At 40.2% G+C, this 16,754-nt stretch overlaps 7 protein-coding genes across 11 annotated transcripts in view; 4 read left to right on the forward strand and 3 right to left on the reverse strand.

Annotated features, from left to right (window-relative positions):
* LOC104765369 (serine/arginine-rich splicing factor SR45a-like) lies at positions 1 to 2,481 on the reverse strand. 3 transcript variants are annotated; one of them, XM_010489065.2, is made up of 7 exons: positions 2,376 to 2,480; positions 1,829 to 1,929; positions 1,634 to 1,742; positions 1,339 to 1,488; positions 879 to 942; positions 324 to 801; positions 1 to 240 (listed from the first exon to the last, which is right to left on the reverse strand). In XM_010489065.2, exons 2-7 carry the CDS (start codon positions 1,927 to 1,929, stop codon positions 66 to 68), a joined length of 1,077 nt encoding a protein of 358 aa, XP_010487367.1. In that variant the 5' UTR covers positions 2,376 to 2,480; the 3' UTR covers positions 1 to 65. The 3 variants fall into 3 exon arrangements, 2 of the variants coding, with proteins under 2 accessions (XP_010487367.1, XP_010487375.1); XM_010489073.1 differs by having other exon boundaries at positions 7 to 234; positions 2,376 to 2,481; XR_763873.2 differs by lacking the exon at positions 1 to 240 and adding an exon at positions 1,110 to 1,189 and having other exon boundaries at positions 783 to 801; positions 2,376 to 2,481.
* LOC104765391 (zinc finger CCCH domain-containing protein 4) lies at positions 2,759 to 5,182 on the reverse strand. Its single transcript, XM_010489090.2, has 4 exons — positions 5,078 to 5,182; positions 4,493 to 4,762; positions 4,108 to 4,331; positions 2,759 to 3,768 (listed from the first exon to the last, which is right to left on the reverse strand). Exons 1-4 carry the CDS (start codon positions 5,180 to 5,182, stop codon positions 2,913 to 2,915), a joined length of 1,455 nt encoding a protein of 484 aa, XP_010487392.1. The 3' UTR covers positions 2,759 to 2,912.
* On the forward strand, positions 5,496 to 6,896 carry LOC109124439 (proliferating cellular nuclear antigen 1). The gene is made up of 4 exons (XM_010489102.1): positions 5,496 to 5,876; positions 6,067 to 6,219; positions 6,317 to 6,414; positions 6,521 to 6,896. The coding sequence occupies exons 1-4, from the start codon at positions 5,558 to 5,560 to the stop codon at positions 6,740 to 6,742; spliced, it is 792 nt and encodes a 263-aa protein (XP_010487404.1). The 5' UTR covers positions 5,496 to 5,557; the 3' UTR covers positions 6,743 to 6,896.
* LOC104765409 (neutral ceramidase-like) lies at positions 6,974 to 12,135 on the reverse strand. The gene is made up of 11 exons (XM_010489114.2): positions 11,904 to 12,135; positions 11,036 to 11,382; positions 10,740 to 10,948; positions 10,091 to 10,432; positions 9,739 to 10,003; positions 9,368 to 9,638; positions 9,149 to 9,274; positions 9,003 to 9,066; positions 8,748 to 8,917; positions 8,364 to 8,658; positions 6,974 to 7,422 (listed from the first exon to the last, which is right to left on the reverse strand). The coding sequence occupies exons 1-11, from the start codon at positions 12,096 to 12,098 to the stop codon at positions 7,163 to 7,165; spliced, it is 2,544 nt and encodes an 847-aa protein (XP_010487416.1). The 5' UTR covers positions 12,099 to 12,135; the 3' UTR covers positions 6,974 to 7,162.
* LOC104765432 (17.8 kDa class I heat shock protein-like) lies at positions 12,320 to 13,202 on the forward strand. Its single transcript, XM_010489145.2, has one exon. The coding sequence runs from the start codon at positions 12,521 to 12,523 to the stop codon at positions 13,004 to 13,006; it is 486 nt and encodes a 161-aa protein (XP_010487447.1). The 5' UTR covers positions 12,320 to 12,520; the 3' UTR covers positions 13,007 to 13,202.
* On the forward strand, positions 13,262 to 14,690 carry LOC109124440 (ras-related protein RABA2b-like). Of its 3 annotated transcripts, none has more exons than XM_010489134.1 (3): positions 13,262 to 13,516; positions 13,603 to 13,803; positions 13,959 to 14,690. In XM_010489134.1, exons 2-3 carry the CDS (start codon positions 13,639 to 13,641, stop codon positions 14,442 to 14,444), a joined length of 651 nt encoding a protein of 216 aa, XP_010487436.1. In that variant the 5' UTR covers positions 13,262 to 13,516; positions 13,603 to 13,638; the 3' UTR covers positions 14,445 to 14,690. The 3 variants fall into 3 exon arrangements, with proteins under 3 accessions (XP_010487436.1, XP_010487428.1, XP_019098879.1); XM_010489126.1 differs by having other exon boundaries at positions 13,262 to 13,466; XM_019243334.1 differs by having other exon boundaries at positions 13,262 to 13,803.
* The window catches only part of LOC104778598 (methylsterol monooxygenase 2-2-like), a 2,954-nt gene continuing 1,446 nt past the window's right edge, over positions 15,247 to 16,754 (forward strand). Inside the window, exons 1-3 of the mRNA XM_010503051.2 lie at positions 15,247 to 15,415; positions 16,175 to 16,312; positions 16,547 to 16,693. Of these exons, the coding sequence (XP_010501353.1) occupies positions 15,386 to 15,415; positions 16,175 to 16,312; positions 16,547 to 16,693 (315 nt within the window). The 5' untranslated portion in view covers positions 15,247 to 15,385. The remainder of the gene's footprint in view (positions 15,416 to 16,174; positions 16,313 to 16,546; positions 16,694 to 16,754) is intronic.

Genomic DNA, 16,754 nt, shown 5'->3' on the forward strand with positions numbered 1-16,754 from the left:
AAAAAAAAAAAAAAAAAAAAAAAGAGTGCGTGATTGTAGTAGTAACACCAAGTAACCAGAGAGTGTTATGGGCTGACGGATCTGGAGGTGCTTGATCTTGCGCTCCTCGAATGGCTCATTGAAAATTGACTGTCGCGCCTGCAAGACTTGCTTCTGCTCCCTTTCCTTCCCTTCTTCGGGGATAAGCTCCGTGATTTGCTTCTCCTCAGCGGGCTTACGCTGCTCGACACTGACCTGTACCTGATTTCATTTGAATCTTCAGTTACTTGACTACACTACTCATCAGTTTCAGCTAATCTGTTTCTATTGAACTAACGCCATACCTTCTGTAGTGACGACTTTCAGGTGAGTAGGACCTGTCTCTCCCTCGGTAGTAAGGCGAAAAAGACCGGTCTCTTCCCCTCCAGTAGGGTGAGTATGATCTGTCACGTGCTCTGTATCGTGGCGAGTAAGACCTGGACCTGGACCTGGACCTGTACCTCCGCCTGTAGTAAGGCGAGTATGATCTGTCCCTTGCTCTGTAGTGAGGTGAGTAGGATCTGGACCTGGACCTCTCCCTCCGCCTGTAGTAGGGTGAGTATGATCTGTCGCGTCTCCTGTAGTAGCGATCATCAGGTGATGGAGATCTGGAACGAGAGTAAGATCTGCCTCGCCTATAGTAGGGTGAGTACGAAGAGGATCTTTCTCTCTGCCGATAGCTTGGAGAATAAGATCTGCTCCGATCAGATGAATAGCTTCGACTGCTACTACGAGAGCTGCTAACAGACCTGCCAAGAGAGTAGCTAGGAGACCTATGGTGTCCTGCAAAAACAAACCATGTAAGAGAAAATCCGGAAACACCCACTAAGGAATCGTAGTAAAACCAATAGACATGATACCTCGAGCGGTTCTCAGCCCCAAGTACTTTCCAGGAGTTGGAGTACGTCCTCTACGACGTCTTGCCTGAACATAAAACCAGAGATATCATAGAACTGTCAGAAATCTACCAATGAACTAGGGAAGTATTTGTAAAATTGGCGACAAGACAAAAATAAGATTTTAACATTGAAGCCACTGAAGGAAGGTAAATTAAGTCAATCAAGAAAAGAGAGGAATGCAGGGTACACAACCCTATTTGTTTGAACTGTTGCAACGTTTGCTATTTGGTGAAGCACGGTTGCTACAAACAGCAGACCTACTGAAACAGAAACTTGAAAGTGGAAACAAGCAAATAACTTAAATGAGAACAAAAAAAATATAAAAACTATCATATTACCCATATTACTTCAAATTTTTCCAGATTGGAAATTATGGTTCTACACTTATACCAGAGAAGTCGCTAGTAATCAGTTTATTTACCTTCTCAACTTTAATGACGCGGCCCAGGAGAACAGAGTGATCTAGATATCTAATGCAGCGGTTCACATCACCAACAGTTTCCAATGAGATAAAACCAAAACCGCGAGATTCTCTAGTCCATGGGTCCAGGACAAGGTGAACATCAGTTACCTAGAAATAGCAAAGCTCACAAAGGTTAAAACATGGAAAAAAAAAAAACAAAATCTCTACTCTAAAAACAACTCTACAGCTTAGGCACCAGTAGTGAGCTACAAAAGATTTCAAAAAAATTCCAAAAATCAACATAACATCCAACCTTTCCTTCTTTAGAGAAATGATCCTCCAGATCTCTTTCAGTAACCCGGTGAGACAATCCAGTTACATATAAACTGTTACCAGGATTTTCAGCATCACTTGAGATACTCCTAATTTATTAAAAAGAACAATCTCAGTTACTAGCGCATTCAGAAGCAACAAACCGAAAACCAGAAACTAAGGAAAGGAAAAGTACCTCGACCGGCTTCTTGACAAGGACCTTGAGACAGACCTTCCACGACGCTTGTCATAAGGAGATACTGAAGGAGAGTATCTTGACCTTCTTGAGTAAGACATCTAAAAGAAACAAGAACATATTAAACGATTGAGATTCTTGGCTTTATGTGTGTATTGTCTTAATATATATGAACATGCATGCTAAATTGAACAATAAACCAATATGGGAAATAAACAATAGATTTTGAAAACCCCCCAAAATCTACAAAGGATTATCCAAACAACAATAGTTTATTCAAAATTTACAACACCTTTAACCTCCAAACCAACTACCAGAGAAACAAGAATCAGACCTTCATCATACTCAATCACATGGCAAACGCTTACATCTATCTATATATTTTCCATACCGATCTAGAATCAAGCTAAAACACATCGGAATTCATAGCAACAATTCAGATCTAACAACACCTAACAGACAATTCAAAAACATCTCTGTAACACGTTCAAACGGCTTTAAATCGGCAAAGAATGATGATAAAATCGATCAAACAGAGAATACTCACATCGGAATACCCCGACGAACGTTTCTCCTAATGCAAATTGGATGTTCCAGAACTCTCTACACCTGACCGGAGCGACAATGAATTTCACGATTCCGTATGTGTCGGGAAAGATGAATGTATATATAGGGAGGATTTAGAAGAAGCTTCGGGAGAATCGGACGCGATGGGATTTATTTAACTCGATCACATGTTCCTTTTTGGCGTCCGGCCCAGCTTTATAAGAGTTTTCCTATCCAAGAAGGCCCAATGGACTTGATGAACCGGACATTGCTGTCTGATTCATCCAAATTTTTGGTTCATATATCAATTATTATATTTTATAAAATTGAACATGACTGCATACTATATTAAACATAATCAAATTGGTTTCTATAAATGATACCTTTCATGATGAAGAACCGATACGGTAATCAATATATTTTTAAAGTTGAAAACTAAAGCAGGAGAAAACGATTCATACAGAGTACAAAATCCTTCCGAGAGCATGGATAGCGGGAAAACTTGCAGTACAGTACATTTTAAACAAGGATTTTTTCTCTATTGAGACGAACCAGTTGCAGTAGAAGCAGCAGCAGGAGGTTGTTGAGAGGATCCTGAAGGTGCTCCTGCAGACCCAGCAGGTGCAGAGTCAGGTGATGGAGCAGAGACAGCGGCTGGAGAAGGTGCAGGTCTTGATCCAGGACCAGGTTGCTGTGGGTACGGGTAAGCTGCTGGAGGCGGGGCATAGTGCTGCATAGGACCAGGATGATGATGATGGTTAGGAGGATACTGCTGCTGGTAAGGCGGTGGCATATATCCATATGGTGCTGGTGGGTATGACTGGTGTGGAGGCATCACGTAAGAAGAAGATGAAGCTCCGCTGTTGTCAATGGTGCTTGAACCACCAGCCTCTTGATTTGAAATGACTGCGCCCATTCTCTGTGGGTCCATAGATGGGTAATAAGGTTTGTCTTGGTTAGCTGGTGGTGGCTGCATATAGTACTGCTGCATTGGTGGGGGTTGATTGTGCTGCTGAGATATAACTGCTCGAGGTAGTAACCCACTATGAGCCACACTGCCCTGTTGGTTGGAACCATCTTGCTCAGGTCTGGGTCTTCCCCATGTGAGTTTTAGCCTCTGACCGTTGACGACTAGCCTGTTGGCGAGCTCTTGTGCAGCCTTCTCTGCACCTTCACGGGATGTGTATGTGACAAATGCACAGGCTTTGTCAGCCAAAATTCTGATAGATTCGATTTCTCCATAGGCGTAAAATTGGTCTCGTATGTCTTGCTCCAGGATTCTTGAGTTCAGTCCACCGACGTAAAGCGTTTTGATGCTTTCATCCTCTGGTGATTCCAAAGTGCCCATCTCACCGGCTTTTCCAAGTAACTTCATAGCAACTGGATCATTAACACTGCAAATGTATACAAAGAAGATGAGAAACAGCTCAAACCAACCGTTTAACATGCATAAATGTAGAAGTACTAATACATTATTAAGGGAAGAATAAAAGGAAAAGACCCTATAGAACAAGACTACATTGAGAGCCAACATAAAATAGTTCAGCACAGAATTGGTGATAACAATTCACATATGTCAGGGGCTTCCAAACACCGAGTATATAAACTGATCATGGAGAAAATAGTACCATGGGAGAGATATACAAAATTTCACCAACTCCATTAGGGTAGATAATGAAATTAGCATTTGTCAAGGCAACAAAGCATAAATCATACAGAAGAAAATAGCTTACCCATAATAACGGTCTTTAATGTTTTGCTGGGATAGCTCTCCTGTTTCAGGCATCTCATGCCGGTATGGACATTCAGCACCTCTTGTACACTCACCCCTGATGAAGAAACTACAAACATGTGCTCGGTTCCTTTTATAGTATGGCGTTGTTCTTTGAAGCTTTAAAATAGTATCATTAGGTCGCATCTTCCCGAATGAGGATTCATAATCCAGTCCAGCCCTAGTCTACATAAAAAGGAAAATCAAATCCACTTAGATAAGCCACCATGAGAAAACTAGACTTAGTCATCAATCATTCATTATAACCTAATCAAATTCCAAAACCAACAAATGTTGAAATATAACCCTTAAGTTAAAAAAGACAAAGAAAGTGAACATGGTCATACCTTCCTGTCGTGTTCTTCAGCAAAGTACTCTCTGTTGACATCACTTTTAGGGATAGAGTCATGAGTACTAATGTTGAGTGCTGTGTCCCTGACCTGGACTGGAAGACCATACTCAAGATCCAAAAGACAAACTTGGCACACATTTTTCAGCTTGCAACAAGTCTGACAAATTTCGGTCTTCTTGTATCTAGCATCCCGGCCAGGTCTCCACCTAAACACCGTGAAAGGTCTTGTACATATCTTGCACTCCTTATCGTAATTCGCTTTAGTCTACATACCAAAACATAATACTTCAGTCAGCAATTGCATCTCAAACAAACCCAAAAACTGCTTCCAATACCTAACTTGTAGCTGAAAGCTATGAGAATCAGCATATCGAGCTATAACTAGACGAAATTGGATCGACGAAGTTGTGACCTACCTAAACCCTAAAAAAACCTAAATTACTAAGCTAACCACTCCAAAACACACAGAAAACATCAACGAGCAAGAGATTGAGATCCGAAAAAAGACGATTCAGGAACCATTGAAAGAAAACAAGAGACAGGCAAATCCATTAGATGGGAATCGAGGAAGTGAATTTACCATTCGCACGTAGGGGTTGTCACCGAGACAAGATTCGCAGATGATTGGGAAATCGGAGCGTTCCCATCCATCGGCTTCATGATCTCTAAGTATCCTGTGAGCCATTCTCTTCTCCTCTGATTCGATTTCTCGCGATATCGAATCTCGAACACAAACCAAGGTGACGACGGGACGGGATGGATTTTTAACTAGGGCAGAGTCGGTTTTTTTATCTTTAGAATATTACAATATAAACCCGAAACTTTCACTAAATTTCAAAATTGACTTTTCTTTTTTTAATAACACAAATCAATCCACTAACTCAATGAGGCACTAAAAGCATTGGCGGGAACTAAATATCCTTGAAGGGCTAAATCCCGCCAAAATAAAATAAAATTGGAAACTCCTTTAAGATGTGTGTGACTGTCTGTGTGCCAATTCTTGTTTCCAACAACAACAAAAAAAAAAAATCTGCAAAACCTCTCTCTCACAAACGACGAGATGTTGGAGCTACGTCTTGTTCAGGGCTCACTGTTGAAGAAGGTTCTAGAATCGATCAAGGATCTGGTGAACGATGCCAACTTCGACTGCTCCACCACTGGTTTCTCGCTCCAAGCTATGGATTCAAGCCACGTCGCTTTGGTGTCTCTCTTGCTGAGATCCGAAGGCTTCGAGCACTACAGGTGCGACAGGAATCTCTCCATGGGGATGAATCTCGGCAACATGTCCAAGATGCTCAAATGTGCTGGAAATGATGATATCATCACTATCAAGGCTGATGACGGCGGCGACACTGTCACCTTCATGTTCGAGAGCCCTAGTAAGGTTTCTTTTGATTTATGTGTACAGTATGATGTCAGTTCTCTTAGGGTTGTAGTATTATAGTAGTCTTTAAGGGTCAAAACTTGGTTAGACATAGCTGCTTCCTGATTTTGAGGGAGAAACTTGATATGTTTTGTTGAGGTTACCACTTGCTAGTTAAACGAAGATCTCTTTTTGATGATTTACAGCGCAAGACAAGATTGCAGATTTTGAGATGAAGCTGATGGATATTGACAGTGAACATCTAGGAATACCTGAGGCCGAGTACCACTCGATCGTGAGGATGCCGTCGAGTGAGTTTTCCAGGATCTGCAAAGATCTAAGTAGCATTGGTGATACAGGTACATTGTGTTATATGTAGTCAGGATTGTTTCTATTGTGAATCTGAGTTGCTTTTTGGAGTCTATATAGAGACTTGACTTGATGTTATTGTTGCAGTTGTCATCTCTGTGACTAAAGAAGGGGTTAAGTTTTCCACTGCCGGTGACATTGGAACCGCTAACATTGTGCTCAGGCAGAACACAACTGTTGACAAGGTATTGACTTGTCTAGCTCTAAATTATGAAAACAGTTGACAAATCATCTATGGCTGTTTCATTGGAGCGACATGTTGAATTGAGGTTTTTGTTTTGTGTATTGCAGCCGGAAGATGCCATTGTGATAGAGATGAACGAGCCAGTGTCTCTCTCATTTGCCCTGAGGTACATGAACTCCTTCACAAAGGCAACTCCATTGTCGGACACAGTGACAATCAGCTTATCGTCCGAGTTGCCAGTAGTTGTGGAGTATAAGGTTGCTGAGATGGGTTACATTCGTTATTACTTGGCTCCTAAGATTGAAGAAGAAGAAGACACTAATGCCTAAGACCCCTTAGTTACCATAACTTCTCTTCATCCTAAAATGTTGAAGATTCCTTGATGATGCTTATGTTTTTATTTGTGAGATTCCATTGTATGCCCCTCTAGAATCAGTTGTTTTCTTGACTTATTATGTTTTATGATAACAAAGTTCAGCAAAATAGTTGTCTTCGAAACTATAACGATTCATCAACAAACTAACTCCATTTGGCAAGATATTGATACACTAACACAACCATAATTTGCGTATACCTCAAATGTATGTGAACATTTACATGAAAAGGTATATTGGATTCCGTTAGACTTCTCAACATCAGTTCTTTGACACCATTTCTACATTTGTGTAGTACATGTAAGTGCACAAGACAGTGCATCAGGTAAACCTAGTATAATACAAGTTGACTACATCTACTTTGGTTTTACTTGTTTATGTTACAACGAAAGCACTTGAAGAGCCTGTGAAATGGTGGACTGACCCAAAGAGCTTCTTTGCAGCACCAAAATGGGTGATCCTGTAAACCCCTGGTGATGCAGTCTCTGGGATTCTCCATTCCACAGTGGCATGACTCCGGGAGCTCAGCTTTTTAGGCCTTGACCACTTGAACCTCAGACATAGATCATCGTCGTCATAAACTGGGGTCCAAGTCTTGTCCTTCTGCTCTAGTCTCTCCACCAGAGCAAACGTCCCTGCCATGAACATAGTATCACTTGTTAGATTTCAAAGTCACTCACTTTGAAATCTCTATGACTAAGAAGCAGACACAAGCATAAGCAATTTTGGCTGATGATACCTTCTGTCAGTAGATCGTTTCTAGGGCAAGCTGACCGGAATACAACAGTCACCTGGTCGTTTCCCCTCTTCAAAGACAGGTTTTTGGGGACATCCGAGATTACATCCCCAAAACTGTCTCCGTCAGGAGTTGTGTCCATCATGACTGGTGTGAGGAAGCTCAGTTGCTTGTCAAGGAGATCCGGTGGTTGAGGACCCTGTTCAACAGGCATATCAAGGACGAGAGATTTGGAGAGTTTCTTGAACTCTTGAATGTAGCCACTGAGGGTGTGTGGGCCATACAGTGTAGATGCGCCCTAAAGAATGCAACCATTGCATCAGATACAGATTAAGAGAAACATGAAGGAGCTGTTTGTTCTACAGTATCAGTGTGATAAGCTATTACCTCATATCTTTGCACTTGGTACTCCTCAAAGGTAGTCACATACTGCGAGTAACCATTAGCCAACCCAGCTATCACGACGTGAATCTCACCACTCAATTCTTTATTACCACTGCTTTTAAGCTGTGTCTTCACTGCATCACGGAGACGCCTTCCAGCCATAGTTGTAAATTCTGACAAGAAAGATAGACAGTAATATTAATCATCGCATCATTAGTCATTATTATGAAGTGTGACAATCTGAAGATTTTCCACTACCTCCAGGAACGCTGAGAATGAAAAGTTGTCCAATACGTAGAATTTGCAATGAAAGAATTGACGGCTGTAATCAATGACAAGTTAGAATAGAGTCTTAAAACCGTAANATCAAAAATATGATCAAGTCACTCACTTAAAAATATCTAATGACTAAGATAAGAAGCAGACACAAGCATAAACTATTTTGGCTGATGATACCTTCTGTCAGTAGATCGTTTCTAGGGCAAGCTGACCGGAATACAACAGTCACCTGGTCGTTTCCCCTCTTCAAAGACAGGTTTTTGGGAACATCCGAGATTACATCCCCAAAACTGTCTCCGTCAGGAGTTGTGTCCATCATGACTGGTGTGAGGAAGCTCAGTTGCTTGTCAAGGAGATCCGGTGGTTGAGGACCCTGTTCAACAGGCATATCAAGGACGAGAGATTTGGAGAGTTTCTTGAACTCTTGAATGTAGCCACTGAGGGTGTGTGGGCCATACAGTGTAGATGCGCCCTAAAGAATGCAACCATTGCATCAGATACAGATTAAGAGAAACATGAAGGAGCTGTTTGTTCTACAGTATCAGTGTGATAAGCTATTACCTCATATCTTTGCACTTGGTACTCCTCAAAGGTAGTCACATACTGCGAGTAACCATTAGCCAACCCAGCTATCACGACGTGAATCTCACCACTCAATTCTTTATTACCACTGCTTTTAAGCTGTGTCTTCACTGCATCACGGAGACGCCTTCCAGCCATAGTTGTAAATTCTGACAAGAAAGATAGACAGTAATATTAATCATCGCATCATTAGTCATTATTATGAAGTGTGACAATCTGAAGATTTTCCACTACCTCCAGGAACGCTGAGAATGAAAAGTTGTCCAATACGTAGAATTTGCAATGAAAGAATTGACGGCTGTAATCAATGACAAGTTAGAATAGAGTCTTAAAACCGTAAACAAGACTCATGGAAGTTCACAATTTTTTTAACTACTTACAGCCCAGTCATATGGCTTTGTCATTTCTCCAGTGTCAAGCAAGATTGGTTTTGGGTAATGACAATCGCTTTGTTTCTTGTCCGGTTTTTTAAGAACGTTTCTCACCAATCTCCAGAAAGGGTTCCCCTGATTTATCATCCAAACGGTAGACTAAAGAAATGAATAGCATGGAGGCAATATATACCTATTGGTTGATACAATATGACTTTGACTAAATACCTTCTCATCTCCTTGTGTAAAATCAAATGCTCCTGGTCCATCTGTGGTTCCAGCAGCAAAAGCGAATCCCATTGCCGCAGGACAAGTTTTTACAACTTCTGAAATCCCATCTTTTTTTGGAAGTGTCACATTGAGCTGTGAAAAGTCAACATAAACATGGCGGTAATCAACCTTCCCTTGTAGCTGTTCAGATGCTTTGCTGAAAAGATCCAAAGCCATCTTGAATTGTCTCTCACCAATTATCCGTGTACTCTCAAATTCATCAGGATAGCTGCAATGATAAAGCAAAACATGTCAACAGAGTATCCCTTTGAAAAATTTGTGCTATCTAATCTTGTAAGCCGACAAAAAAAATAAAGACAGGTGAATACCCTGGTCCACGCCCATAGCACATCTCATTTCTCCCACCACATGTACTGTGATTGAAATCACAAGGAAGACCAGTGTCTAGGCAAAAGGCTCCAAGCACATTTGGGCTAACATCACCACAGTTCGTTTGACAGAAAGCTGAAACAAAGCCCGGCATGTCAGCCTTCCTCAGAGCACTCCTCACCCGCCTTGCAGCACTTGAAATTCTAGTTGCAGGCCTACCAGGTTGTGACTCAAAGTAAGATGCAAGCTCTAGCAACTCGTCATCTGCATCAGATCAAACAAACTGAACATTATATCGTGTTCCATCTTTAGAGACACAAAGCTGTTGTTAGAAAGGTGTTGTAAACTTACGGCTGTCCTGATTCTCGATTATGCTTGAAACTCTTCTAGGTATCTCATCTGAAATAAATTCTTCCGGGTAGGATCTTTCAGCATTGTTCTGTTCAAACCAATCCTCCATAAATCGTGCTGCAGCGCCCTTGTTGTCCCCACTGATCAAAGAGTTTGTACGACTCATGGAAGTTCCATGGGTAGCAAACCAGTTGAAACTACCTACTGGACCCCATTGATCATCCACAAACTTTAGGAGAGTCATTTCTTTATCAACATCATACTTGTGTTTACTTCTTTCTTCTGAAGGGTTATTAAGATATGCACTTGGACTGCGGTTAACACCAGCATCCAAGAGTTCACCTGTAAGTTAAGTTTAATTAGCTTACGAAAAATAGCAGTCCCGAAGAACAATCCTACATTACATGAACAAAATCTAGGCCAAGAATAAAGAAAACCTTGCCAATTTGAATCAATCAACATGAAATAGGATGGAGAAGACAAACATATTCGTTTTCTGAGGATTATTTCCAATGCACACAGCATCTGACTATATTTCATTTGTCAATATATCGTGTAACCATCATAAATTTATATAAAATTCCAGCAATAATCTTTCTTTCAGAAAACATGAAAAACTTCCAGAGAGAGTAGGGATGTCAGTTCGTACCACTATTGATGAAAACTGATCCAGGACGAAGATTGTCATGAGCTTGTATGATACTGTGCTCAATTCCATCAACAAGGGCATCAAACGACTGACGAACAAATCCAAGAGATGTTACAATATACACCACATACTGAAGATAACCCCCTGGACCGGCATGGGTGTGAATACCACTGATGCCAACATTCTTTTCTGTATATAGGTCCCCATATCTAGAAAAGAGAGTTTATAAGCTATTATGATCTTATTAAAAACCTAAGGCTAGTCAATCTAGGGAAAAGATTAGGTGGCTACATTACCTTGCCTTGAGTCTCTCGATCACTTTTAGTTTAACAATTTGTGAAGCCATACAGGCGTCAAGGTTAACAAAGACAACCCGGTTCCCTTGAGGCTCAGAGACAATGAAAGTCCGAGCGCGGAGCCTGAAGTGAATACCAGATGCTACTTGCTCCATGTTAGCATAACCCATCATATTAACATCAGCTGCAGGGCCAGTAATGTCATAGCTTCCCAGTCCAATGAAATATTCAGAGTTAGAGTAAACTCCTCCGCTGGTGAGCAGCAATACGATACACGTGCTCCATAATCTGAGTAAAGATAGCTCCATCATAGTGAAGTTTCTGATCACCACCTTCACATTACCTTCCTATGTCATAAAAATCACCGTTGTTGGCATATATAATCTCAAAATCTTTAGCAAAGCAAAACTCAAAAAATCATTAATCTTTCTACAAAAAACAAATTGCATCCGAAAATACTTTCCATCCACAAAACATGAATGGCATGTGTAACAGTATAAACAGTACACCTAAAGGTTCCGTCAATATGTTTGTACAAAAAGCAAAACCACAGGCCAACGAAGGCATAAGCTGATCACAAGCAATAAGCATAAATAAAATCAGGTTCTTCTAAAACACGTAATTCTTATTCTTCATTCGGAAACTGAATATAAAGTTAGAAACCACCATATTTACAATTCCACTTAAAAAAAGACACCTATAAAGCCACAAAACTTAACTTTTTCCCTAATCTCTTAAAAGCAAAGCAAAAAAAAAAAAAAACAGAAAGCTGAAGATAACTATGGAGGATCAGGGAGATGATGTATGTAGCTTAACATGCAATCGGCCAAGAACTAAACAACGGAGGAGAAAGTAATTAACCGCTAACCTGATCTCTCAGTACGGGATTCGTCAGAGACAAACCGGAGAGATAAGTCTGATCTATGTGCGAGGGAAGAAGAAAGGGGACAATGAAGCGAGAAAGAGAAAGAGAGTGAGAGGCGAAGGAGAGAAGAAGAGTCTGAGAGTAGAAGCAAAGAAACGGAATTGGTGGGAGAGATGTTGGATGATGAATTTTTCTCATTCTCTATTTAGTTCGTCAAAAATGATGACGATGTTGACTTTTTTTTAATAAAGGTGCCAAATCCATCCATCTCAGTTTTTTTGTTTCTGGGCCAAAAACCTTAAGTTCAATAAGGCTTTTTATTTGGGCTTAAATATGGCCCAAAAAAGACGAAAAGAGTCGTAATTAGAAAACCGAAAGGCATCTAGAATTGTCAGGATTATTCCGTTTGTCAATCTTCTCATCGTTATTGTGTGAACTGTGAAGTTTAAAGAACTTGGGTTCCAAAAATTTCTAGAAGCTCTGGAGATTTCTTTGTCACCACCATAAATACATCACTCGACTCATCCCGTTTGCTCAGAAATCGAAATCGAATTCGTCACAAAATCAACATTACCTCAGCATTCAAAACATCATCTTCTTTCCAAAATCAATCGAGAAGAATGTCGCTAATTCCAAGCTTCTTCGGCAACAACAACAGACGAAGCAACAGCATCTTCGATCCGTTCTCACTCGACGTTTGGGATCCTTTCAAAGACCTGCAAATGCAATTCCCCTCGTCTTCGCTCTCCGGAGAAACATCTGCGGCAATTGCGAACGCACGTGTGGACTGGAGAGAGACGCCGGAGGCGCACGTGTTCAAGGCGGACCTTCCTGGGATGAAGAAAGAAGAGGTTAAAGTGGAGATAGAGGACGACAGTGTGCTCAAGATCAGCGGAGAGAGACACGTGGAGAAAGAGGAGAAGCAGGACACGTGGCATCGCGTTGAAAGGTCTAGCGGACAATTCTCGAGGAAGTTTAGGCTACCGGAGAATGTGAAGATGGATCAAGTCGAGGCCAACATGGAGAACGGTGTTCTGACTGTGACTGTGCCTAAGGTTGAGACTCAGAAGAAACCCCAAGTTAAGTCTATTGACATCTCTGGCTAAAGCCAATTTTAGCTTTTATATATACTCTCTGTGAGTGTTTTATGGGTCTCGAGTCTTCTTTGTGTGTGTGTGTGTGTCTGAGTTTTCTTCTGATTGTGGTTCTTCGTTTGAATATGGCTGGCTATCTATGCGTTGTCTTGTGGTGTATTATGTTAATTATATTAATGCTAATAAATTAATTAAACTTTCAACTTGATTTAACAAAATTTTATGAAAAAGGATTCAAATTAATCGAATTCAAAACAAACCCAAAAAAAAAAAATCTCAAAATTCAAAACTAAAGAGAAATAAATGGGTGTTTCCGTTTTCACCTCGTGAGCACAAAACTCGCAACGTATAAGGAGAGAAAACAATACACAGAAAGGAAAAACAAAACAAAACCAAAAAAAGAAAGAAAAAAAAAAAGTAATTTTCCAAAAGCATATCTTCGATTCTCGATCCTTCCCGGCTAGCTCAAAGGGTAAAAAAAAATCGATTTTCTAGGGTTTCAATTTGCTCCTTTTGATTCAGGTTGATCTCATCGTGTCCGTTTCCAAAGACGGTTATATTGTAATCACTTTGATCGATGTTGACGTGGATTTGTGTATTTTGCGTAGGTTTGATCGATCGGACACGCTAGGATTTGAGAAGCAATGGCGAATCGAATAGATCACGAGTACGATTACTTGTTCAAGATCGTCCTCATCGGCGATTCCGGTGTTGGTAAATCCAACATTCTCTCTAGATTCACCAGAAACGAGTTCTGTCTCGAATCCAAATCTACCATCGGCGTCGAATTCGCCACCCGTACTCTACAGGTGACCCATCTCCCTTCTCGGATCTTGTTGTTTTAGATCTGAAGGTTCTCTTAGGTGTTTGTTTGAAATTGTAAATTGTAAATTAGAATCTATGAAGCCTGAGATATTTGTCTTTGTTAATGCTTGCTCCTATGTGTGCTGTGTTATCTCATTAGGTTGAAGGCAAAACAGTCAAGGCTCAGATTTGGGATACAGCAGGTCAAGAGCGTTATAGAGCAATCACAAGCGCTTACTACAGGGGAGCCGTTGGAGCTCTTCTTGTCTACGACATAACCAAGAGGCAAACCTTTGAGAATGTCCTCAGATGGTTACGTGAGCTCAGGGATCATGCTGATTCCAACATTGTTATCATGATGGCTGGAAACAAATCAGATCTGAATCACCTGAGATCTGTTGCTGACGAAGATGGCAGCTCTCTTGCTGAGAAGGAAGGTTTGTCGTTTCTCGAGACATCTGCTTTAGAAGCAACCAATATCGAGAAAGCGTTTCAGACCATTTTGTCTGAGATTTATCATATCATAAGCAAGAAAGCCTTGGCTGCACAAGAAGCTGCAGGTAACCTTCCTGTTCCTGCCCAAGGAACTGCGATCAATATATCAGATTCATCTGCTACTAACAGAAAAGGGTGCTGTTCTACCTAGTTACCTCCCACCTATAGCACATGACTAATCAACTAGTCACACTTTTGAGTTTTTTCAAGAATATCTCTTTTGATCTTTTCCACAGTTCCTTTTTTTTTTTTTTTAACTTCAGCAAGTATAGCATACCTTTATACTTTTCCAGGTCTTTGTTCTTCCGTATTGAATTTATCATTTATGTTACAAGGAGTCTGCTTAGTTGTATTGAGACACAACATTTCCCAGGAAAGAAAAGTTTTTTTTTCATCATGCAGAAACATTTCTATGAAGGTCATATCTGATTCGACGTGCGCTGTTACATGGTGGATAACATAACATACTGAGAAACGTAGAAAATGATCACCATAGGGTAATCTCTTGGTTTGGCCAGTGTATAGTATTTTGATCATTGGAATAGCATAGCCAAAGTAGTCTTTAACTTGTCTATTAAAAAATTAAGGTTAATAATTGCTTTAACTCCATGATTTATGTAACACACAGCTTAATATCTTCTTGTTTTTCTCTTTCCCATAAGTGTTTTGCTTTAAAAAAAAAAAGAATAGGATTAAAATCATGTAAAATTCAAAAAGAATGCGAGTATGAGTTAGAAGAAAGCAAAATACTAAAATTAAAATGTGGAGACCATAATAAAACTTAAATAGGGAGGCTGAGGAATGAGGATGGTGTGAATTGTACTGATCCGCACGAGAGGGGGACTACACCGAAAAAGTCCTGCCTCTGATAGAGAGAGTGGTCAAAAAAGAAAAATTATTTAAAAAAAAAAAAAGGTTGGTAAAAAAAAATAAATAAAAATCTCTTCAGTGTTCCAGATTTCGTTGCTTTTTCGTGACAGTCTGTTGTTGTTTGTATTAACTGCGTGGCCTCTCTCCCACCTCTTTCTTCTTCTTCTTCTTCTTCTTCTTCTTCTTCTTCTTCCTTCCCACTTGTCTTCAATAGATCCATCCATGGCTTCCCTCATCGAATCTGGTTGGCAGGTACCCCTCTTAGTCTATATCTCCTCCTCTGTTTCCGATTCCTTTGGTTTTTTTTTTCCGGTCTTCTCTGGCTTCAGTCCACCGCATTGGGATACATACATGCGTGTTTAATTTTCTATTCGTTTTGTTCTTTATCCACCGCTCTAGATTGTATCAATCGATCGGGTTATAATTTGGTGTCGTGTCGATTGCTGTACTGTTTTAGATCTAAATTTGACTATCATTACTAGTGCCAAAATTACTTAGGAATCATGAGTGTGTGTTTTCAGTTTCCGTTTTGTTTTTTTGGGAGCATAAACGGATCTATGTGTTCTTGGCACTGTAAACCTAAGTCGCATGAATGTTATATATATAATCAAGTCGCTGTTTAACTTGCGGAGTTCCCAATGATCGGCATCCGAATACAGCAAAACGCCGTTGAGATGGATTTTACTAATTTGGATTTTGCATGATCTTTCCCCCACCTGAAGAATTGACCAGCAGCACTTTATAATACTTAAATGCATACTGATTATATCAGTATTGAACACGTGTTGATCGGCATTACTGTGTCCTGGACCATTTTCTTCAAGCTTTGCTTCTACTTTTAATGACAGAGACGTTGAATTGTTGTTGATGTCAGTATTATTTGTTTCTACTATATAACTAAAAACCATCAGATGACGTTTTCTCTTTATTGTCTATATCATGAGTTTTTTTTTTTCTCTCTGCAAGCTGATCATTATTATTTATTATATCTTTCTGTGGTTGATGATGCAGTACCTTGTGACACATTTTAGCGACTTTCAACTGGCGTGCATTGGGAGTTTTCTCCTCCATGAAAGTGTCTTTTTCTTATCTGGTCTCCCTTTCATTTGTCTTGAAAGGGCAGGCTTTCTCAGCCAATACAAAATTCAGGTTTTCTTCTTTTTTCACATAATCGTCCCATGTCTCTTCTATGTATGCTTTTATAGTTTTGTGCGATGGTTTGAATATGATCGTCTAGAGGTTGTTGATCCCCCAAGAATTCTGTCACACCTGAAAGTGTTTTCTTGTAAAGGCAACTGTACTAGTGATTGTGAATCTGATTCTTTTCTCTGCTTCTGTTACCCATTATGATCAGCAAATACATTTTGCTTTGGTTCTACGCAGACAAAAAATAACACACCTGCAGCCCAAGGAAAATGTATTACTCGCCTGCTGCTTTATCATTTCTGCGTAAACTTGCCCCTGATGATAGCCTCTTATCCTGTCTTCAGAGCCATGGGAATGCAAAGCAGTTTTCCTCTACCGTCCTGGTATTGATGTTAAACTCTTTCATTTGGCAATAGAAACAAAAAAAAAAAAAAAAAAAAAAAAA

Source organism: Camelina sativa, chromosome 3, assembly GCF_000633955.1.
Source record: "Camelina sativa cultivar DH55 chromosome 3, Cs, whole genome shotgun sequence".
In the NCBI taxonomy this organism is placed as follows: domain Eukaryota; kingdom Viridiplantae; phylum Streptophyta; class Magnoliopsida; order Brassicales; family Brassicaceae; genus Camelina; species Camelina sativa.

What these genes read in the sequence shown, in the direction of transcription:
- LOC104765369 (XM_010489065.2), bottom strand. Translation starts at nt 1,929, where the DNA reads ATGTCTTACTCAAGAAGGTCAAGATACTCTCCTTCAGTATCTCCTTAT. An exon ending in GCGTCATTAAAGTTGAGAAG is followed by an intron (nt 943 to 1,338) that starts GTAAATAAACTG and finishes TTTTATGTTCAG; the next exon opens with GCAAGACGTCGTAGAGGACG. An exon ending in GGGGCTGAGAACCGCTCGAG is followed by an intron (nt 802 to 878) that starts GTATCATGTCTA and finishes TTGTTTTTGCAG; the next exon opens with GACACCATAGGTCTCCTAGC.
- LOC104765391 (XM_010489090.2), bottom strand. Translation starts at nt 5,182, where the DNA reads ATGGCTCACAGGATACTTAGAGATCATGAAGCCGATGGATGGGAACGC. An exon ending in CTGAAGAACACGACAGGAAG is followed by an intron (nt 4,332 to 4,492) that starts GTATGACCATGT and finishes CTTTTTATGTAG; the next exon opens with ACTAGGGCTGGACTGGATTA. An exon ending in ATTAAAGACCGTTATTATGG is followed by an intron (nt 3,769 to 4,107) that starts GTAAGCTATTTT and finishes ATACATTTGCAG; the next exon opens with TGTTAATGATCCAGTTGCTA.
- LOC109124439 (XM_010489102.1), top strand. Translation starts at nt 5,558, where the DNA reads ATGTTGGAGCTACGTCTTGTTCAGGGCTCACTGTTGAAGAAGGTTCTA. An exon ending in AAGTAGCATTGGTGATACAG is followed by an intron (nt 6,220 to 6,316) that starts GTACATTGTGTT and finishes TTATTGTTGCAG; the next exon opens with TTGTCATCTCTGTGACTAAA. An exon ending in AGAACACAACTGTTGACAAG is followed by an intron (nt 6,415 to 6,520) that starts GTATTGACTTGT and finishes TGTGTATTGCAG; the next exon opens with CCGGAAGATGCCATTGTGAT.
- LOC104765409 (XM_010489114.2), bottom strand. Translation starts at nt 12,098, where the DNA reads ATGAGAAAAATTCATCATCCAACATCTCTCCCACCAATTCCGTTTCTT. An exon ending in ATCCCGTACTGAGAGATCAG is followed by an intron (nt 11,383 to 11,903) that starts GTTAGCGGTTAA and finishes TTTATGACATAG; the next exon opens with GAAGGTAATGTGAAGGTGGT. An exon ending in ATCAGTTTTCATCAATAGTG is followed by an intron (nt 10,433 to 10,739) that starts GTACGAACTGAC and finishes CTTAACTTACAG; the next exon opens with GTGAACTCTTGGATGCTGGT.
- LOC104765432 (XM_010489145.2), top strand. Translation starts at nt 12,521, where the DNA reads ATGTCGCTAATTCCAAGCTTCTTCGGCAACAACAACAGACGAAGCAAC.
- LOC109124440 (XM_019243334.1), top strand. Translation starts at nt 13,639, where the DNA reads ATGGCGAATCGAATAGATCACGAGTACGATTACTTGTTCAAGATCGTC. An exon ending in TCGCCACCCGTACTCTACAG is followed by an intron (nt 13,804 to 13,958) that starts GTGACCCATCTC and finishes TTATCTCATTAG; the next exon opens with GTTGAAGGCAAAACAGTCAA.